The sequence below is a fragment of the Lycorma delicatula genome, chromosome 3 (genome assembly GCF_047948215.1).
Source record: "Lycorma delicatula isolate Av1 chromosome 3, ASM4794821v1, whole genome shotgun sequence".
Taxonomy (NCBI): Eukaryota; Metazoa; Arthropoda; class Insecta; order Hemiptera; family Fulgoridae; genus Lycorma; species Lycorma delicatula.
Window position 1 is genome coordinate 67,948,233 of NC_134457.1, and position 23,510 is coordinate 67,971,742.

The window sequence follows — 23,510 nt, forward strand, 5'->3', positions numbered from 1 at the left end:
TTCTTAAAAATTCAATATTAGATTCGTGTTTTGTTTTTTTTTTTTATTCTTTATTGTTTCTATGTTGTTTCATACAACATGTCACCCCTGCTTACTAATGTGGAAGTTTTTACTTTTCGTAAAAGTAAAGTAAATAGATTGTTTAAAAATTCCTTTTAACCCCCTCTCTTTGACTTTTAAGAATTAAAGATTATAAGTTTTAATTTTTTTAGCACTTTTTAAACCTTAATAACAATTTTTTTACCCAACATTCATTTCCAGCAATAAAACATATTATAATCCGTCGACCACCATGGCGGCGTGGTAACGTCTCTCTGCCTTCATCCGGAAGATCCTGAATTCAAATCCCTCTTAGGCTTGCCATTTTCTATACTCTACAAAATTAATTCCTGGTCAAGGCATTGGGCTTTAGCTTACAGTTGCAAAAGTAAATAAATAAATATATTTTATATTACACGGATAAAGGAAATGAGTGGGTGGGTACACTGTTAAATTTTGTTTATTTTTTAAGATATATTTCTTTTAATGAAAATTATATTTAATAACACTATTTTGTGTGCATAATAAAACAGTATTTTTTTTACATATTGTTTTCTAACAATTGTGTGATCTGAATACGATTAATTCGCAGTATAAGCTTTATACTTCATGCTTGACATAGAAAATGGGAAAATTTGTAGCATATGTAAGACGCCATTCCTGAACGTTATTTGAATCCCGGTCCTGCGGGATGGATGAAAGGCTTTCGCATAATTTTGGATTAGAAAATTGTCCGGCGAATGGTTAGGTATGATAATTAACCAACCGTCATCACATAACGATATCTATCAGGTTAATGAGAGAATGAATATTTATTTGTTATTCATATACCTAACAGTATGCTTCTCTTAGTTCCAACTCCGATTCGATATGTACAGTTTTAAGAAACTTTCGAAGATTTATCGGAAAAATCTAATAAAGACAGATGCTACTTTAGGAGTAGCTTAAAATTAAATAATTTGTTATAAATAGAACTTAAGTTATTATCAGAAAAATCTAATAAAGACAGATGCTACTTTAGGAGTAGCTTAAAATTAAATAATTTGTTATAAATAGAACTTAAGTTACTATTTTAAATGAATATAATTTTTTTTCATTTGAAATTATGAAAGAAGTTATCATCATATAAAATCAGTGAAATGTAAGGACAGAGATTTTTCGATTAGGCAGACTTATCTAATTTTCTTCTTCCAATATATTCCTTCATCTCAAGATTCTTGGAATAATTGTACTCAATTTTTTTTCATTACTCAAACTTACAAAATTTTATCGAAAAATTTTAAGATGGTAGTTACCGTAAAACTTAATTTCGCTGGGTAAAACGTAAGTATCGATTTAACCTTTTCATCTCGGTTATATATTAATAATTATTTACTCCAGATTAAAACTGATAGCATCTATCCAAATTTTATCGATCAGCCTTAAGTGTATCAGCAATATTATCGTTTCATTGTATTAAATACTAAATTTTTAATTAAAATAAGGAGTTTTACAAATCTGGATATTAATAGAGTCGCCTAAGTTTTTCTTTAAATAATGCAAATCAAAATGATTAAATTTATCCAAAATGACTTTATTTCCTAAGTTCTTCCAAAATCTAATTCATATTATCCAACATTAAAGCAGTTTACCCATATCAGTGGAAACGCAACATAAAGATATTTTGTCGGCGGAAAAACTATAATAAAGTTCTGTCATAAAATGAACTTCATTTCTATACAATTTGTGCTTCAGAAAGTTGTATTACTTTAGTCTTCTGTTGAATCTACTCGATATAGATTTAGTATCAAAAAAAATCTACAGATACATTAAGCCAGTGATTCCCAAACTGTCCGCCACGGTGCACCGGGGGAGCCGCGGCCTCTTCACAGAGGCGTCGCGAAATATTGTAATAGCTTCATAATTAATTGAACCAAGACATTTATAATTATTAATTTAATGTTAAGTAAAAAAAAATTATGAAGATACACGAGTTTTATTTATTTTTATCTCTTACGGGTAGTCATACTTTTACTTAGGTTAGTGCGCCATGAAAAAACTTTAATTGAAAAAGGGCGCCGCGAATCGGAAAAGTTTGGAAACCACTGCATTACGATAATCGGTTTCATTTTTTAATCAGATTTGTCACTTATGTATATAGAAACTTAGATGATAAATTACTTACTACTGTTAACCGTACACTGAGGTGAACTGAGTGGTACAAGAAAGTATAGTAACAAAAGCTGTAGTATAAATAAATGTATAATAAGTGTACAAATGTATTTTAGTTTGTACAAATACAAAAGTTAAATAATTATACTCCAAAATATGAATTTAAAAAAATGTAAACACTGCAACAGAATAAAAAAAAAGTTATAACGAAAGCAAACTAATGTTCAGCAGCCAAAGTTTGCCTAAAAAATAATATTTTTATTAATGAAAGATCTGTACTGGAAAAAACGAAATATCTGTGGTTTGTAGTAATTTACAAATTATAAATGGCACATCACTATCAGACGAATGAATCAGGAAGGTTAGAAGATTACACTTTTTTCATAATAATGGAAAATAAACTTTATAAACTGGAATTCCATTTTTGTACTTCAAATATTACGCTTCCAACTACACCTAATTTAATTGTAAGTATAAAATTATTTCATATTACGCTTCTATCTACACTTAATTTAAGTTAGGTTTAAAATTATTTCATCATAATATTACTTTCCTGGCACCGTAGCTCTTGAGCTATGCTGCAAGAAGGAAAGTATGGTAATCAGCCAGAATATGGGATTTGGATTTTTTTAAATTTCCATTACCCAGGGACAACAAAAAACAAAAAACTTCGGGGTAATGTTCATACACATGCATGAACGTTGGCATATTTGGAGCTTAATAACCTTTGTTTGGATAAACCAGTTTTGATGAAATTTTTACAGTCTTGTGGTAAAATTTTGGATAAAATTTGGGGGTCAATATCTCCACGGTAGACAGTTTTTCGGGATCATTTTTTTCAAAATTTTGAAAATATAACTCAACTGTATATTAAGCTCAGTACATGTGTTCATGCTTATCTTTGCATTTAAAATCTCTGTTACACCACTGTTGAAAAAATAATGGTTGAAGTAATGTGATTGTATTTGATACAAAATCTAAACAACTAGCAACATTAGGAAATGTTACTGGAGTGAACTGCTTCTATTAAGCCACAATGTAGCTGCCATCAGCATTATTGGCATCCAGTACGGATGCCAATAATGCAACCCTCCAATTTTTCGTCTAACTGTCGAACAGCTAGCTAGCCGATAATGGTAATTTTACATTAACAACATTGTGGTTATGTGACTAAGTTAATATAGCTTAGCACGGTTCATATAAAAATCAGAAATAGTACTTTTACTGAAATATTGTAACCGTTCTTATTGACTGCATACCGAACTACTTTAACAATTTTTATTTGAATCACGTAACCAATAAATGAGCGTTTTTTTTCCTGTTGCGGCTATAAAAACGTTTCATTTGAAACAAATGGATTAATGATTTCCTTTGATATTAAAACATAATTAATATTTTATTTTATTTTCTATTCGTTCGCGAATTACTTTAGCTTATTAATGTAAACAGCCATAATTAACTACATAATTTAAAATTACTTAAAAAGTAATTTTAAATGACAAATTTACCACAGTTGTCAAACCGTGAATTTAGTAATTTGGAATTATGAAGAGTATGAAAAGGCCTTGACTGACTGGTATTCAAACCCGGGATCTTCGAATGAAAGGCTAACCCACTACGGAGGTCGACGTCCATGACGGAGAGAGGGATACACAAATTATTTTTATATATTTTTCATTGATTTCTATCAATCTGAAAACCATAAAAAGGTGAAAATTCTACCCGTAGGACAATCTGTTGATGACAATATTATTTTTGATATACTATAACAGATTTTCCGTTTAATTTTAGGTTGTGTCATTTATAAATTATACTGTTTCTAGTAATTGTTATATATAACATGTCATTCATGCTGTTGTCTTTACGCATCATTATTATTGATTAGCATATTTTTAGGAAATATAGTTTTTGAGGAATAAATTTATTGCAAGAGAAATATTCTTTGTAAGATACAACATTAAATATTTCTTTTATATTTAATAGTTTTTCAGAATTATTAGAATCCTACTCATAATATTTTACTGGATAATTTTCTATCATTATTGTTTATTATAAAAATATAAAAGTTCAATAAAATACAGATAAAATTTTTCACTAATTTTTAATTTTATTTTATTTATATATTAATAGATTATCAGTATCGGATATTTTCTTCTTCTTATTAGCATGGAGAACAGTTAAATAATTAAATATTCTCAATACTACTATATTCATTTTAGAGAAAATTAAAATAGAATGATTTCTAATACTGATTGATTTAAGGATAAAGCAGAAGTTTTAGGAGTCAAATAATTTTGAAGTTCAGAATATGGACTTCTGAGCTCGTTTTTAACTAAATCATTTTTTAATTCATATAAAACACTTTATAACTATAATAATAAAATTTTTATTAACTAAAAAGGAGTATATAAATTGTATATATATTTTTGCTTTTCAGATATCATGGGTTAGACGGAGAGATTGGCATATTTTGACATCTGGCATGTTCACTTACACAAATGATGAAAGATTTCAAGTATTGCATGCCGAAGGATCTGATGACTGGACACTCCAAATTAAATATGTCCAAAAACGTGATAATGGAACTTATGAATGCCAGGTAATGTGAAAAAGAAGTTATTTTATTAGCTATACGATAGAAAATATTCAACAATAGATACTGATAAAGAATAGAATGATAGTGATATACTTTTCTCGACATTTATAACAGTAGATATATATAACAGTAGAATATTTGGTTTAGTTAAGGAAATTGGCTTGAAATACAACTGATTAATAAAACTTCTAGTTGGCTGAATTTCTGACTTTAAAAACATACACATAAGTAACAGTTAGACAATATCCTTATCACTGTAAGTAATCTATCTAAGATTTTAACTGTTAGGATTTATGATCTTGTTTTTAAGCTTTTCCATTTACTTTGAAGAAACTTATGTTTGGAATTCATTTAAATTACATTTTACGGGGAAGGTCTATTTTTTCATTAATATTTTATCTTTCACATATATTTTGTATTATAAAAACATAGTTTTCTGTTATTTCATCATTTCAATTATTTTTAGGGGAAGTAGGTCAAACAAACAAGAACTTATATGGGAATATTTAATTGGAAATTTTGTAAAATGAAATGTAAGACATGATTTATTTTTTAATGTAAAATAGAAAATTATAAAATTCAATCACAACTAAATGAAAATATTTTTGTCATTAAACATTTTATAAATAATTGATATTTTTATTTCCAAATTTTTTTCCTAGTTTTTCCCTTGCCACTGCTTACTGCTTAGAGACTATTTTATAAGGTACATATCTAAACAAAAAATGGATACATTTACTTGTTGCATTAAAGTGTGATGCATGTATGGTTAAATGAGCACAAAAGTATATTTTGATACTCGTATCAGAATACTTACTTGCTTTGTAAAATCATCAGATCCAAGCCTTTACAGCTCTCAGATTGGATAAGGAGTTCCACTGACAAATCTATAGGTAGAATATTCCCCTAAAACATTTTTCTAAATATCACATTTTTAATACGGCTTTAGCTAAAAACACACTGAAAACCCTCGGAGAGAAAGAGATAAGTAAGTGTAAAGGGTGAATAGAAAAATATAATTTGGATTTTCTACAGAGCTATTGCAGAGGTGACAGAAACTCCAACCCTCTAAATGGAATAATCTAAACCCTAATCCAGCCAAAGGGCACCCATTCACAATTCATCAGGATTCAGGATGTCTTTACACAGGATGAAAACAGCATATTACTGACAGTAAATTTTATTAGATGAAATATATTTTGTGTTGATAGTTTTTTCTTCAGACAATTAAGAACCAATTGAATACAGGCCAGGGCTTATTTATTAAAAAGCAAACCTGCTCTCATTATCACTGTATGATTGATATATGGACGTATCCAACTACATTATAAAGAATTCAGAGATAAATTATAAATAAAACACCAAAGGAAGAGTTAACTCATGTAAAATACAAGAGATATTAGTCAGAGAACCTTTCTACAAGATTAATGGATTTCATTGTATTTGTCAATTTTTTTCAGTGGTGAACATTAATTGAAAATCACTGGAAAGTACAAATTGTACTTCGTTGGGTATGCTGATGTACAATAGTATATCAGTATACTTTTCACTTTTTATACCGTATACTCTTCACTTTTTATAGTCTCTCTGGGTGAGATGCTTGTTAGAATTTGCTCTGTTTTTTATGCTAAGATTTGTGTCTCTCATCAACTCACTCATAATTAATACTGTCAGAGTGTTTATTGTTTCTAATGCAATTTTACACACACACATTACTAAGCGAATTACTCCCATTTACATATTTCTTTATTTACCATTTTGTTTTTAAGAATCAGCAAGATTTAACTGAATTTTAATCCTTACTTTCTTGATTTTAACATCCAAGTAGAAAATTCCAATAAAAACTTATCTATGAGTGGTTCATCTATTTAAATTCCTGTAAGATTACTTTGATAGTAATCTGATACAAACTGATGAATTAACAAATTTCACAATGCAGAAACCTCTGTGAGAATTATAGGAAACAATTATTTTAAATTGATTACCCAATTCGTATCTACTATTGAATATCATTGCTAACTTTTCTTCTACTCCCACTTTTTAACTGTTCTCCATTTCTTCTGTTTTTTACTTTTTCTTTTGGCCTACATCTTTTCCTTTTCCTTCTTCTTCATCTAATTCACCCTTTTTCCTCCTATGCTTCTCATTCTCCTTCTTTTTTTTAAAGAATATAATTCTTTTTTTTTATTATATAGTTTCTAAAATACAAATGTTTCAATAAACAAATTATTATTAATATTTCTTGGCAGTCATTACATCTCTTTGTTCCTTTTTGTTTTACCTCTTCACTCCTTTCAAATAACCTTTGACTTGATTTGTAGTCAGTCATAATTTATATATTTTCCTGTTGAAAATTGATAAAGTTATCTCACATTGCTGTTTGTACAGAAATCAGTCAACGTCGTTTTATTTAATACATAAAAAATTATTTATGTATTAAATTATTTTATTATTTTTTATTTAAAAAATTATTTATGTATTAAATAATTTATGTATCAATAATTATAATAATTAATTATTATAATTTATAATTATGTATCAATAAATATTATGTAACTAAATATCAACAGATTTCAGTGATTCATCTGAAGAAAAACTTCATTCATTGTGGTCAAAATTGTAGAATTTCAATTATGCTTCAACTAGTAAAGACAAGTGACGATGTTTGTCATCTTTTATCTCTACTTGTCATTTTTTATCTGACGATGTTTTCTTTGAGATTTTTCTACTGCAGTGGATCAGTTTTCCTAATCTGGATCTGTTTTTAAGAATAAAGTTCACAATCTCTGACAGGCCTTAAAGAGTATTGATGATTATAATTTTTAAATTGATGTACATCATTATTGTGATATAAAAATATGTAAGTTTTCTTTCATTAATCCCATTTTTCCCTGGTGATAAGTAGGATGATTAGGGAATATTTTTATGACCAGATTTTTGTCCTGAAAGAAGTTTACAAACAAAAAAATATTTGTTGAATTAGTACTTATAAAATATTTTTTTTATTTAAAAATAATTTAATTAAATAGAAATTAATAAAAAATATCCATTAATACAGTGAATATATATATATATATATTGCTTTTTATATATAAAACTAAGAATAAACTGTTTTTGTTAATTAATTGTTTCTTTTTCTAGAAACAGAGATAAAATGTTTTTAATTAAAGCAAACATAAGAACTAAAATTCTGTATGCTATAAACTAAGTAATCCTGTTCTATTCCATACTGTATATACTATAGTTTTGTACTGATACAGAAATTCAATTTATTTTAAAGTAATTTACAAACTGAATTGAATTTTACTCTCTAGGTTAGGTTGTATCCTCTTAACAAACTTTTCTTTTATTTACTGTTGGTTAATTGAGAATAATTGAAATTGAAATATACTACTTCTCTCTACCTCCTTCTTTCTTCACCACTATATCTCTATTTATCTACTTAAAAATATGAATATATAAGAATTATAAAATGAAATATATCTTGGTTTTCTCTTTTTAAAAATAATATTAATTTCTAACTTTCCATGTTTAAATCCACCTTACATTGTGGAATGTTTTAAACAGCTTTACATTGTGACCTCTTGTTTAGCAGAGAACTTTTAGTCATGTTACCTAAACAATTATTTGTTTCGTATAATGTATATCGTATATCAACTGAAAAATAAATGTCATTTTTGTTTTTGCAACAAAAATAAATTTTTGTCAAATTCAGTGATTATGAACACCTTAAGATACTTTACTATTTTCCAGAATTTAAATTTTATTTAAATTGATGCTTCAAATAAATAAATATTTAAATATGTTAATATTTGCTATGGTAATACTAGTATACTACTACTCCTAGATACGCGCGCACACACATACACACACACTCATATATATATACACAGATTTGTAAAAAGAGTATTTTTTTTTATTCCTTTTTTTACTATCTTAAAAAATTATACTTGAGACACAAAGAAGTAATGAAAGTAAATATGAATGTAATTGACTGGCTAGACCTAGGTGAAAGAGTGTAGAATAAAACTAAATATAAGAAAAACTAAAGTAATGGAAGTAAACAACAAAGAGGATTTAGTGGTAAGGACAAGTGAAGGGAGAATAGAAAAAGTAAAAATTTTCAAATATTTGGGTACTACGGTAACAGAGGACTGGAAGAATGGACTGGATATAAAAGGAAGGATAGTATTGGCAAAGGAAACCTTAAGTAAGAACTAATTTAACTTTCTATGTACTAGAAATCATGAAGCATGGAGATTAAGGAAGAGGGAGAGGAATTGGATGATTGCTTTAGAGATATGTATATGGAAAAGGATGGAGAAAATTAGATGGATGGATGAACTGAAGAATGAGGAATTAATGAATAGGATTAAAGAAGAAAGACAACTTATGCGGGAAGAAACAAGAAGAGGAAACTGGTTAAGACATGTGTTTAGAGGAAGTTGAATCTTGATAACTGTATTGAAAGGATCAGTAAAAGAACAAAGTTGAACTTATTGAGGAGAAGATTGGAATCTACAAGAGGATGAAGGAGAAGGTTTGGGACAAAAATAGATGGAGAAAGCAGTGCGTAAGGGACTTGCTGCTAGGCAGAACAGCAGATGATGTTGAAGTAATGAAATGCTTATTTTTTAGGAATTACCAAAAGATTTCGTAAAAAATACTTAATCCGATAATTATAGCTTCAATTTTTTGCTGCCTACTGTTCCTTAATCTGAACAGAGCTGTAGCAAATAGCTCTTGCTTCAGGGATATTATATAACCAATCAGTTTTTAAATTTACTTGTCCTCAGGTCAATTTTTAAAGATCATGAGTAATATTTCTTTCTTAATTCTTCAACCCTTCTCTCTTTAATTTTTAAACATTTTATTCTAAATGGCGTTACTGAATCCTTTCTGAAAAGTTACATATACTCAAATTTACATACTCTCGGTTACAACTTTGATCCGTGCAGAGGGCTATATTAGAAGGAGAATTTTGTTGATCTGTACATTAAATCTTGTCAGAATATCTAATAGAATGACAGGTTCTACCCACCAGTGATGCAGATAATGTTAAATCATATATTGATTCAATCATTTGAATTTTGAATAGGTGAAGGGAATTATGGTTTTCACCTGCCAAAAATATAATATCACTTAACTAAGGTGACCTAAGAAGGCTATAATTTCAAACCCAAATGAGTTCTGCTCTGTACAATTCGCCTCATTCCATTTGACTGAATGACGTTAACTTACACCTTACACCATTAACCAGGCTTGGATCCACACCAAGTGGGTGGCTTCTAGCTGGCTCATCTTTGTAACTACTTTCTCCCAACAAAATGTTGTATCTCATTCGATGGAGTCCACTGGAGCCACGCCATTACACTGTAATAGAATTGATTACTATTATATTAAATAAATATATTAAAAAGAGTCTACTGATTTCATACTTCTTTAATAAATTTATTTATTAAAAAGACAATTCTGCTGAAAATTTAATTTCTGTAATATGTCTTTGGTTTCATGGCAATTTTGAGCAGAATGTACGAGAATAAACCATGCATAACCTTACTCTTTTCCTTAACTCAAGTAACCACGTTATAAATTGCATATTATTATTATTATTACTGCTACAAACTGACGCATTTAAAACAGTGATTTTCCCAGATGGATACAGAATTTTGTAAGTAATCGAGTACATTAATTTTCTTAGTAATATTATACAAAGAAGAATCATCGTTGGATTTAACTGAGAGAGTAATAATAAGTAAGTTACTGAAAGAGAGAATGAAAGAAAGAGATAGACCTGTGATAGAAAGAGAAAAAGAGAAAGTTATATAGGAAGTGAAACAGGAAATTGAAAGGGATGATTCCGGCGGGAAACGCTAAGCAATTACGACTATTAACCCTGTACGACGCCTCCGACTTTCCTCTTCCTCTACTACCTTCTTACTTCCCTTGCTTTCTCTTTTATCTTAACTCCACACGGATCGTCATTTTACTCCTACATATACAAGATTTCTTCTCCTTACCGTTTGCGCTTATTCTGAAAGCCGCTACTGTGATGTAGCAACATGCAATATCTCTGTAGTAACACACATTTTCACAGCAGGTGATACCAGTTAAATAGTTCTAATACCGTTTTGCATAATCTCTTTACGTTAATATTTGCTACGGTAATACTAGAAAACTACTACTCCTACATACACGCGCTTGCGTGCGTGCGCGCACTCACACACACGTGTGTGTGTGTGTGTATGTGTGTGCAAGATTCGTAAAAATAGTATATTTTTTTACTCATTGTACTATCTTACAATTTTTTTACAATACGATTTGCATAATCTATATTCGTACTCTTATTGTTATTTAGTTATACAATACATTAAAATATATTTAAAAATGTTTAAGCTCAATAGAATTTAATAGGCAGAGTAAGGCTCAAGAACAGTCAAAAAAGTTTCCGTTTTATATTTCAACATTGTCACAGAATAATATTTTCAATAACTCTATTTCACTGCGTAAAGCTAACGGTTTGTTTTTTTCTATTATATGCATTATATGCATTAAATCGCGTCAAAATGAATTAGTTTCTTTTCATAATTTTCAAAATTATTTTGTTTAAGATAATAAATGATAAAATCTCTAGTTTTATAGGATTTGAAACAAGTTAATATCTCGAATTGAAGTTACAAATGACTTTTGAGAAAGCGGGCTGATACCATTCTTCATGATTGGCGTGAGTCATATTCTGTTTCCTTTTCCTTATCATTTTTTAGGACAAAAATGGTTATTTTTTTTTTAATCACCGAAAGTCTTAATACAATATAATAATAATAATAATAATAATAACAATATAATATAATAATAGTTTGATAATACAATACAATTTTCATCAACAGTTTTCATCCATTAATCGCATCTTTTTGTGAAAAAAAACGCGGTGAATATTGAAAAAGATACCTCATTCTAGTAAGTTGTTACATAGCACTAATTTTTATATCTCAGATTTCTGTTTCAATACTTGATTGTTTCTTTATATAACAATCATTTTATGATTTCTAGTTGAATTTGACTATATTGAGGAATTAGGCTAAGAAAACATAGTAATAAATAATCTAATCTATAACACCAGTAAATGCAAGTTAACATATGTAAGCATTATTACTGGAATGTATTCCTGGAATTGTAGTAATTCTAAGAATTGTTATTATGTTGAAGTCTTTGTTCTTTATGTAATTTTTCTTTATTCTTGCATTCACTTCGTTACAATGAACATGTAATGTAAAGTCTCACTTAAGAACTCATTCTGTTAGCAAATACGCATAACATTGTTTATTAAATTTGTATTTGGAAGGTATATTCAAAATGATATTATAAAAAGAATATCTATATGTGAAAATTCTATATATAAATAAAATAAAAGTTTTAAAAAGACTTTTTTAAGAAAAGATTTAATAGGCGCAGTCGGTAGGACATCTTAAAGAAAAATTAAGGAAAATAATTCTTTGTCGGTTTCCACCGTTAGTGAAGACAACAAACAGATCGGAATAAAAGGATATTATTCTTCCAGGTTAATGAATAAGTGCATATTATTCAAAACAATTATTATTTAATTTTCTTTACTTGTGTGTAGTATATTTACAAGTAAATTTATTTAAAAAGTGAAATCAGTGAAAAATAGAATTAATAGAAGTCTACGAACATCATGTACAAAATAATAATAACCTTACTGTAAATAGAAAAATAATAATTAATGATATAAAATCTGCCGGCCTCCGTGGCGCGAGTGGTAGCGGCTCGGCCTTTCATCCGGAGGTCCCGTGTTCGAATCCCGGTCAGGCATGGCATTTTAACACATGCTACAAATCATTCATCTCATCCTCTAGATCAATACCTAATGGTAATCCCGGAGGTTTAAAAAAAATAAATAATTAATATAATATTTATTATTAGTCAGTTTTATTTTTTGCACCCATGAATATTACAACAAGAAATTCAATAGAACTACCAAAAAAATATTCCAAATTATATCAACTGTCAGGAAATAATATTAGTAACGCAAAAACGATGAATTTACGTCAAATAGCGAAACAGTATGATGACCTTTCCCAAGAAATGGATAATCTTAATTTAAAAAATAAAATTAGTTTAAAAAATAATTACACAGCTGAAAAATTTGAAACGGGTAATTTTTTATGGTAAAATAATTAAAGAACCGTCTTGCAGTTATGAATTTACATTCAGAAATTAACGAACTGGCATATATAATCGATCCACCAACTAGATTTATATAAAATATTAATCGATACTGGCAATCCTTGATCTTCTGTAAAAATATTTAATGGATTTGAATATATTAAAAGGTGTCTAGGTAAAGACTCATTCGAAGTAACCTGGACACTGAATTTAGTACTTTAATTCCATTATCAGGAAATAAGAAGAATAAATATTACTTATTTGATTTTCATTAAGACTTTGATTTGCTATTAGGAATAGTTAATTTGAAGGAAATGGAAATTAATTTAGATTTTGTAAGTAATAAAGCAATGTGTAGAAATCAGTAATGGCCTTTAAAATCATTTTAATACAAGTCAAGAACGCAAACAGAAAGCATATCTGTTCAAAAGATAACGAGTTACATAGTGAGGGTATGCAGGACACAAAATATTAAGTTTCGTGTAGGAAACATAGAAAACGGTGATGGCGTATTGTCATATAAAAATATAAATGGACTTGAAATACCAAAATGTGAAGACAACGAAGCTTATTGTACAGTGTTAAATCCTTCGTTAATCAACAAGAAATTAGTAAATAGTAAATCAATTTTCGTAGAACCATGAAGTAACTAACTGTATACTAATAATTGATAATAATAATAAAATTAAAAATATTAATAATAAAAAAGAGAAGTAATTTTAATATGATTAGTTGCAAATCAAAAACGTTAGATTTCTAAAAGATCAGAAATGATCATATAAATTTGAAAGAAATGGAAGTATGTTAATTTATTAAAAAATTATGCACATATATTTCATGTTGAAGGAAACGATCTAACATTTACTAACTAAATAAAACTTAAGTTTGAACAATAGATTATGTACCAGTTTATATACGAAATTATCGACATCCCGAAAAATATACAAATGAAGTAGAAAACAAAATTCAAGATATATTAAATCAAAAAATTATTCATTCCTTATATCCGCCCTGGAACTCACAGTTTGGATAGTACCAAAACAGCCTATTGCCTCAAGAAAACAAAAATTTAGATTAGCAATTGATTTCAGGGGATTAAATTCAAAAACAATAGATGATAAATTTCCACTTCGAAATATAACAGATAATTTAAACAAGTTAGGAAGAGCCCAATATTTTAATACGTTGGATGTCCCCTTTAGATTTCATCAAGTATGGGCCCGTTCAGTATAGAAAAAATAGCGTTCCCACTGAAACAGCACACTATGAATTTTTGAGGATGCCATTTTGACTAAAAAATAGCTCACGACCTTCCAACGAATTATGAATAATGTACTACGCGGATTTTAAAATGAAGTTTGCCTTATTTACCTTGATGATATTATTATTATATATATTTAGAAGACCATATTTTAAGACTTTTAACAAGCTTTTATAGAGATAGATTATTTGATAGGGATAATTCCGCTAACTCCAAAATTCAATTAGATAAAACAGAATTTTTACGAAAAGAACTAGCCTATTTAGGTCATCTTGTGACCGCAGTTGGTGTTAAATCCAATCCAAATAAATTCAATGTAATTAAACGTTATCCGATACCACAGATCACTACAGAAATCTTTATGAGAAATTTTTAGAAGATTTTTAGGTTTATTAAGATATTATAGAAATATATTAAAAATTTTCCTAATATAACGAAACCGCTAACTAAATTTCTAAAAAAAAACGCAAAAATAAATATTGAGGATCTAAATTACATTAAATATTTTGAAATGTGTAAAAATATTTTGTGGACTGAGCCTATACTACAACATTCATATTTTACAAAAGAATTTAACCTTAAAAACAGATGCCAGCAATTTTGCTATCGAAGCTTTATTAATTCAAAATAAAAATGTCTCAGATGTACAAATCGCATATGCTAGTCGGAACCTCAGTGATACCGAAACAAATTATTCTACAATAGAAAAAAGAATTGCTCACTGTAGTTTGGACAACGAAATATTTTCGTCCATACCTTTACGAAATGGAAATTTAGAATATCCTCCGTTCATTAACCTCTACAATGGAAATTTTTTTCTTTTAAGGAACAAAATTCCAAACTTTAAAGGTGGCGATTAAAATTAAAATTAAATTTCAACATCCTACGACTAATCGTTTTTGAGTTATGCGAGATACATACATACATACATTCGTATAGACGTCACGCCGAAACTAATCAAAATGGATTCAGGAATGGTCAAAATAGATTTTTTCGTTGAAATCTGGAAACCGAAATTTTTCGCGATCACAATACTTCCTTTATTTCGTACAAGGAAGTAAAAAGGAGAATTGTAAATTATATGGAAACAATAACGAAAACACTCGAGGAATATATCTTATTAATCGTAATATTTTTATATATATACAAAATTATATTTAGAAATACCCCGCTACATTACGCAAGTGAAAGTCGCGGGCAGCCAAGATTTTTAATTAATTAATGAATTAAATTTTGATAAGGCTCAACGCTCAGAATTTTCTGTAAACTTAAAAGATTTAGATAAACTTATTAGATTTAGATAAAATTAATTTGAATAATTTTTTATCGCAGAACACCTGAGCCTGCTAATCAGCAGCCCCTGGATGTTTTATTTGGGAAATAAGGAATTAAAATATAATATTTAGCATTTGCAAGCATTATTACTGGATTGCATTCCTGGAATAGTAGTAGTTCTAAGAAATATTATTACGTTGAAACCTTTATTTTTTATGTAATCCTTCTTGCACTCACTTCGTTTCATTAAAGATGAAATGTAAAGTTTCTCTTTAGAACTCACTCTGTTAGCTTGAAAAACAACAAAATTAATATAAAGAGAAATTTAATAAATAGATATTGTTCAACATAAGTAACGTAAAACACAAGGCCCGGTCCAAGTGAAATGTCCATATAGTCTAGACTGTATTGATGAAGCTAATATTTTACTTAGACTTGTTTCATCCAAAGCTGTATCATTTGTTAGTTAATCGTTTAAAAATAATTTTTTATTGTGATTTGTATTGTTTCTTAATTTATTAATTTTTTGTTTGTTTTTCCCAACTATTCATTTTAAGTTTTATTTGTACTTTTTATACTATTTTTTTCATCAATTCCTCTCTGTCTAATGATGATGATTGTTTAACAACTGAAATATTCACCTTTTTAGGTTTTAATATTTTGTTAATAGTTTTTGAGTATTTTCTCTTTGGTATTTTATTTCAGTAATCATTTACCATAGCTTATTCTTTATAATAATAATAATTATTATTATTATCTTTAAATGTATGAATATATAAAGCGTAGATCCAAGTGTGCCCTGAGACCGAATTATTTAGCCAATTACAAAAAAAGATTTTGTATCTCGTTTTAATTACTGGATTACACTCAACAATACTGTCTATTGTGATTCGCCTATTATTATTTTATACAGGTTTCTATTAAAATATATTTGTACATATACAGTTTCATATATTTTTCAAATATCTAATTTCATGAAATAAAAACAAAAATATTACCTTTTACCTCTATTAAACCTTTTCTTTTGTAGTAAGTAAAAGAACCAACGATGTTACCTGCAGCCATTATAATACACAACATAATACACATTTACATAACAAAATAAAATTAATAATACCAAATAATTTCTTACAATTATTTACTATCGAAATGAGTACGATGATTAAGAAATGGCTATTATCTTTTTATTTCTTTTTCTCAGATAAACATTCTGACGGGTTATTATTTACTTTTTTAAATTTCATTGAACATAAATTACCTGTAAACATTTTAATGACATACGCTAACTACAAGAGAGCCATACAACTTTTTTTTTTAACTAATCTTTTTTAACCAATATTTATTTATTTAAAATACTTAATTAATAATTATCAATAAATTTATATTGATATATAATCATTTATATAATCATTTATAATATTTATTATATTATTTATAAATATAAATATACAATTTATAATATATAATATATAATCATATATTATTTTTGTAATTCTTTCTTGAAAAATTTCAACCGTTTTTATGAAAGTGACCAAAAGCAGGAAAACCGATTCAATAAATCTCTCTTTTAATTCTCCCACTTAATGATTATACTTCAGAAAATAGAGTTTTTTTTAGTTTTTTAATACCAACACTAAAAAATTCTTGTGCAGTTTTGCGCAAGAAGACGGACTTTTTGTTATTTTATTTTGTATAATTTTTTGCCCAAAGACTATATAAAATATCAATTAAATTAGAAAACTAGAAGAGGTAAATTTTTTTTTACTTTCCCGTCTAGCGCTGTGCTAGAGCAATCCCGTCTAGCGCTATAGCAAAGCTGTAGCTATAGAGGGAAAAGTATTGTAATCGGTACAATTTGGAAATATGCTGTTTTCATCGGATCTTGACGTTTTGACACCTGAGGAACCCAAAAAAACCTGATGAAAATTTTCCGGATGTTCGTATGTACATGTGTGTGTTCGGTGTCGCACTCTAAATCACCTTATATCTCCAAAATTTCTGAACCGATTTTGACCAAATTTGTTCAGATTACTCCTATGTATGGGGCATTGATACCACTAATTTTCAACTTAAAAGCTCAAGGGGGGGGTGAGGCTGTAGAGCAAGGTCACCCTCAGTATCTGAGATTTCTCCAACTAAGGTCATATTTTTGTTAGCCACATTTGTTAACAATTAAAAAATAAAATATTTCCAAAATCGCATCCCCACCCTAAAAAATGCAGTTTTAGTCTTCTGTTATGTTTTGACGTCATAGGTGAGCGGTAGAATTAAATAAATGAATAATATTTAAAATATACAAAAAGTAACTCAGTCTGGATGGGTCTCAAACTCGATCGCCCGATTAACTTGGTACCTGGTGAGTTAAGCCTTGAGGCTACACCAATCTGTCGACCGTACAAGCGAAATTAATTCTATGTAAGTTGTAAAATTACATTAGTTTAATTAGTGCCGACCGTCGCCGCTAGTACCGCCACACCCACGCGAATTAAATACAATATGCGCGCGTGCGCTTCAGTTAGAATCATTGAATTAAACGAAAAGGTATTATATTTAAATAAAATTATAAATATTTTAAATTAAGTTGTGAGTATGCCCTGCATCATAAACCGATTTTGACCAAACGTGGTCACTTCTATGTATGGAGCATTGATGACATTAAATTACTTGTATTAACTTAAAAGGTCAAGGAGGACTATACATCAAAGTCACCCTCAGTATTTCGAGATTTCGCCTAATTAAAGTCTTATTTTTCTTAGGCACATTTGTTTACAATTAAAAAATAATATTATTTGCAAAATCGCACCCCACCCCAAAAAATGCTCTTAACTAGTAGCTAAGTGGGTATACTGCGTCAGTAGTACTCCCGTCACCACAAGTGGCGCTAGTGTTGCACTGACGTGCAAAATTAAATTGTGTGTGTGTGTGTGTGTGTGTGTGTGTGCAGTGTAAGCCGCGTTGCGGGAAAGTCCTACAACTGTGTTGTCAGCTTTTTTAATTTAATATTATAATTTTTTTTTTTTTATTTATAAGAAAATTAAATTATTATTAAATTATTATCGTAACTCAAGAACGACCCAACCAATCTTCATCAAATTTTCACTTGTACAACTTTAGATATACTACTACAGAAATCTAAATTTCAATGAAATTGATCCAGTAGAGATTTTCGAGCCACAAATTTTATATAGGCCTGTATATAAGAAAATTATATTTTAAGTGAAGTGTATTTTCGCACTCTTCTCCCTCAAAACGTAAAGAAAATTCAATTTCAACCCCTAATCCCACCGTGCGACCGGAAAGTAATACTATACTTTTCTTCAAAAAGCCGGTAAAACAAGTATTTACGATGTATTTGGATTAATCGTAAGAGAAAGATTGTGTTGATGAAATAATAAGTAAAAATTACACTTTTTCTTTAATGAATTTTTTATTTATTTTAAATTTGTAAAAAATATTGAAAAAAAAAACTAATTTTTTACGAAAAAATGAATCTAATTGCATTTGAAAATATTTATTAATTTCTATAAAAATGTTATTATACTAAATATGTAAAAACTTTGATGTGACCTACACACCACATAACTTTCTTGTACGCCTATTAAATTACATATACACATTTTTTTGTTGCACTTCATTTAAACTTACTTCATTTGAAATAAGTTCTCCAATTCTTTAATAAAGTGGACAGTTACACAATTGCATTGTAGTGTACATCGCATGCATCACTTTTTTTGTGGTCGGTATCAGCATTTTATATTAGTTTATATATTAATCTCGTTTCACGTCGGTTCAGTAGTTATTTGGTGTAAGTGAGAACGTGTCGAATCCGTAATCATGGACACATCAGTTCGAATCTGACTTCATATTCATGACTTTTTATTTAATTTAAATGTATTGATTTATTAATAAACATTAATCTCTGTAAAAATTTTGATTAAAATGAAAAGTATATAAAGTTTTGTTTCACTAATAACTTCTGATTTTCTCATTTTATTTTTAATTTTATTATTGAAATATTTTTTATTATAATTTTTTTACAATTACAGGTTAATAATTATTAATAAATCAATATATATATGTATTAAAAAATAAAAAAGTTAAAAAAAAGGAAATGAAGTCAAATTCGAACCGATGTACCTTCCCCTTGTGAGATCAAAATATTTCATTAATTGAATGTTTATTTGGCTCTAACTCTGGAATCAATGAAAATAAATACCACTTATGATATATAGTTGAAAAGCTCTCAATCAGGACCTATTACTGTAGTTAAGAAAAAGTTCAAAATCCAAAATATTTGGATTTTGGGCTTTATTGGACATTTTTGGTCAAATCGATTGCAATCAAATGGGGAGGTGGAAAACTAGATGTTATAGCAGTCCTAGATCCAAAATTTCAACATTCTACGGCTAATCGTTTTTGAGTTATGCGAGATACATACGTACGTACCTACAAATGTCACGCCGAAATTAGTCAAAATGAATTGAGGGATGGTCAAAATGGATATTTCCGTTGAAATCTGAAAACCGAAATTTTTCGCGATCACAAAACTTCCTTTACTTCGCACAAGGAAGTAAAAAATATGGATATTTAATAAATAGGCGTACAAGAAAGTCATTTGATGTCTCCATCAGATTTTTTAATTCTTGAATATTTATCATGAAATAGTATTCAACTAATCACACAAAATGATTGAATTTCCGATCCTTGCCCGGCTATGTATCAAATTTTTATTACTTAAATATTCATTTTTATCTTTTTACTTCCTTGTTCGAAGTAAAGGAAGTATTATGATCGTGAAAAATTTCGGTTTCCAGATTTCAATAGAAATATCATTTTAAACATCGTTGAATCCATTTTGACTAGTTTCGGTGTGACGTCTGTACGTACGTTCGTATGTATCTCGCATAACTTAAAAACGATTAGCCGTAGGATATTAAAAGTTTGGATTTAGAACTGTTGTAACATCTAGCTGTGCACCTCCCCTTTTGATTGCAATTGACTGAACCAAAAGTGTCCAAAAAACCCAAAATCCAAAAATACTTTGATATTTGACTTTTTCTTAACTGCAGTAATAAGCCTTTATTGAGAACTTTTCAACAATATATCATAAGTGGTACTTATTTTCATTGGTTCCAGCTGTTTACGCCAACGAGCACAATTGTTTTATTCCAATGAATTCAAGGTTATAGTTGAGTCTTGTAATTATTACAGGCTTGGTAAATTTATTTTGCATTTTGTAAGGCTTATCATACGTGTATTTTAAAATAGGTTGTTTGGGTTTGTTTTCGATATCAATTTCTCTCAGGCTCCAGTTTGACTGTTGCATCATCATATTGGTGTCAGCTTATTTCTATCACGCATTATTTATTGCTGTTTAGTCTTAATATGTATATTATTCTTAAGTGTTATTATTCTCAACCAATTTCAATATTGTCATAGTTCCTAGAAGTCTATTTCTCTTTGTCTGCCCTGATGTCATTTCTTCAACTTGTGCGTATTCAGAAATTTATTTTATCAGTCGTACGTAATTCTTTAATGGTCTGCTTGCTTGTAAATTATTTTTATGTCTTCGTTCCCGAATTCCACACGTTTTCTCTAATCGTTCTCATACTAACACTTAGACACTACTCTTGTTGTCAACACACAAACACACTCTCTTCTGTCCTTTGCTTTGTTCGCTTCCGCTACTTCTCACCACGCCAGCTTTGTTCATTCCAGTTCAGTATTTCATGTTGTTTGGATGTACAGGCTGGTCCCCGGGCGGGGACCAGCTTGCGGTTCTCTCTCGTGTAATGTTTAAGTACTTTCATCGCATTCATACTCTAATAAACGTTGTGGTATTTCTCTGTCGAAATATTCTCTAGTTCTACTCGTCAGTGTTTCGTGACTTCACCGATCTCTATGTTTTGTTTTTCCTCGTTTCTTTGTTAAGTTAATCTTCAAATTCTGTATATTACGTCTCTCTTGAAAGTGTTTCAATCGCTACAACCTGCCAATTCTATCGACCCCGAACTTCTCCAGCTGCTGATTACATTTTACATCGATGCAATTTCTCTCCAAACTCGTTGCTACATATCTGAGGTGCTACGTAATTATTCAACTTCTAATCACAAATTGTTACCTCTGTTATTTTTGATTCGCCATTACAGACTACACCAAGGATAAACTGTATGTATATGTGCATTAATTTCACGAGTTCATTTTTTACCAATATTCGTGTGTTATTAAGGGATGTTCAAATCCTTCTTTATTATTTATAGTAAACAGTTACGCTATTAGTAAAATTTGTGAAACATTCAGTTAATCGTACATTATGCATTTCAATTTCAAGTTTGGTTTAAAAAACCATTTATTCACTTAGGTGCAGTCACGTCAGGTGGCTTATATAAGGTTATGTCATTGTTCATGTGCAACATATTTTACGTGTTTACTTATAACAATTTGTTTTTATTGTAATTAACTCTATCATTTAATCTTGTAACTTGTTAATCGCCGAGATTAATTCTTATCTATTCATGAACCGAATTCTTATTACTTTTTTTAAATTAATCTAAAGAAAATTACTCCTGATGTGAAGTTATATTTTTGGACTTCTTTGTAATTTTATATTTTCAAGAAAGCTTACTACTAAAATGAACTCTATTTATATGTTTACTTATTTTAATTTGATTATTGTAATTAACTTTTTTTTATACTGGAATATTATCGTGGTCTTTTTTCTATACTAAACTAGAATTACATGTTTTAATTATTTAATGTTAAGTTTGATGATGTACATAATTCAGAAAAGGCCAGTGCCAATAATAAGAATTGTAATTTATTTTTCTAAGTTAATGACATTTGCTCATTGCTAATTTTCATTATTGCAGAATATGTCAGTAATTGCAACAGTTTTCCAGTTACACTATTTTTTATTGATGTTATGTTTATAAGTATCTAATTGTAAATAAGGTGTTTATGTTCCTTTGTTTTTCAGGCTTTGTTTAATTGTAGATTCTCAAAACTATTATTTGAAAAATGTTTATTTTCTGTATTTTTTAAGTATTATTAAGTTATGTTTATTTCATCATTTCTTTTAATTTTTTTTAAGGTTATGATTTAACATAAGTTCAGTTGTTTTCTTTCTAATTAAAGTCCAATTTCTTTTGGCAAATACGAGCTGTGTGTTCTTTTACTTTTATTAATTTTACCCAACACCAGCATTATAGCTAAATGAAATTTTAATTAATGAAATATTTTGATCTTAGAAGGGGAAGGCACATAGGTTCGAATCAGTCTTCATCTCCTTTTATTTTAACTTTTTTTAATTTAAATATATATATTTATTAATAATTATTAATCTCTGATTGTAACAACATTTTTACGATAAATAATAATTCAATAATAATACAGAAAAAAATATCAGAAGTTATTAATGAAATAAAATTTTATGTAGTTTTAATTTTAAAAAATGTGTGTATGTAATTTAATAGGCGTACAAAGAAGTCATGTGGTGCCCACATCAGATTTTTTTAATATATATTTTTGTAAACTTTATTCTTTAATGGGCTTTCAATAATATTAAGGGGTTATAACAGGTGTTTCCTGATAGTACAAGCTTCTTAATAATGTTAATAATACCCTAAGTATAATACTATGTATTTAAAGCAAGTAGTGTAATTAACACGAAGTGGGAGGGTGCTTATACACATATTGTACAAACATAAAATAGACTAAATCTGACAAGTATGAGAGACTTCTCTAAGTTGTTTAATTCAAATTGCTTTACTAAAATAAAGTACTTTATAACTTCAATTTAATACAAACTTTTACCCCTTTATAACGCCTTTAACTTCTTTGTCTTAACTGTGTGAACTTATATTACATAAAATTAACTTTGAACTGACAAAAATTAATAAGTAGATAAAGCGAACTTCGTTTGTATTTTTAATGAACTTAAAATTATAATTCTCTATTTCCTAGTTTTAATTATCTTTAATTAATTTTTGAAAATTTACATCTAAA

At 28.4% G+C, this 23,510-nt stretch overlaps 1 protein-coding gene across 1 annotated transcript in view; it reads left to right on the forward strand.

Annotated features, from left to right (window-relative positions):
- The window catches only part of LOC142320908 (limbic system-associated membrane protein-like), a 1,137,362-nt gene that overhangs the window by 1,058,551 nt on the left and 55,301 nt on the right, over positions 1 to 23,510 (forward strand). The window contains exon 9 of the mRNA XM_075358890.1: positions 4,628 to 4,789. Within this exon, the coding sequence (XP_075215005.1) occupies positions 4,628 to 4,789 (162 nt within the window). The remainder of the gene's footprint in view (positions 1 to 4,627; positions 4,790 to 23,510) is intronic.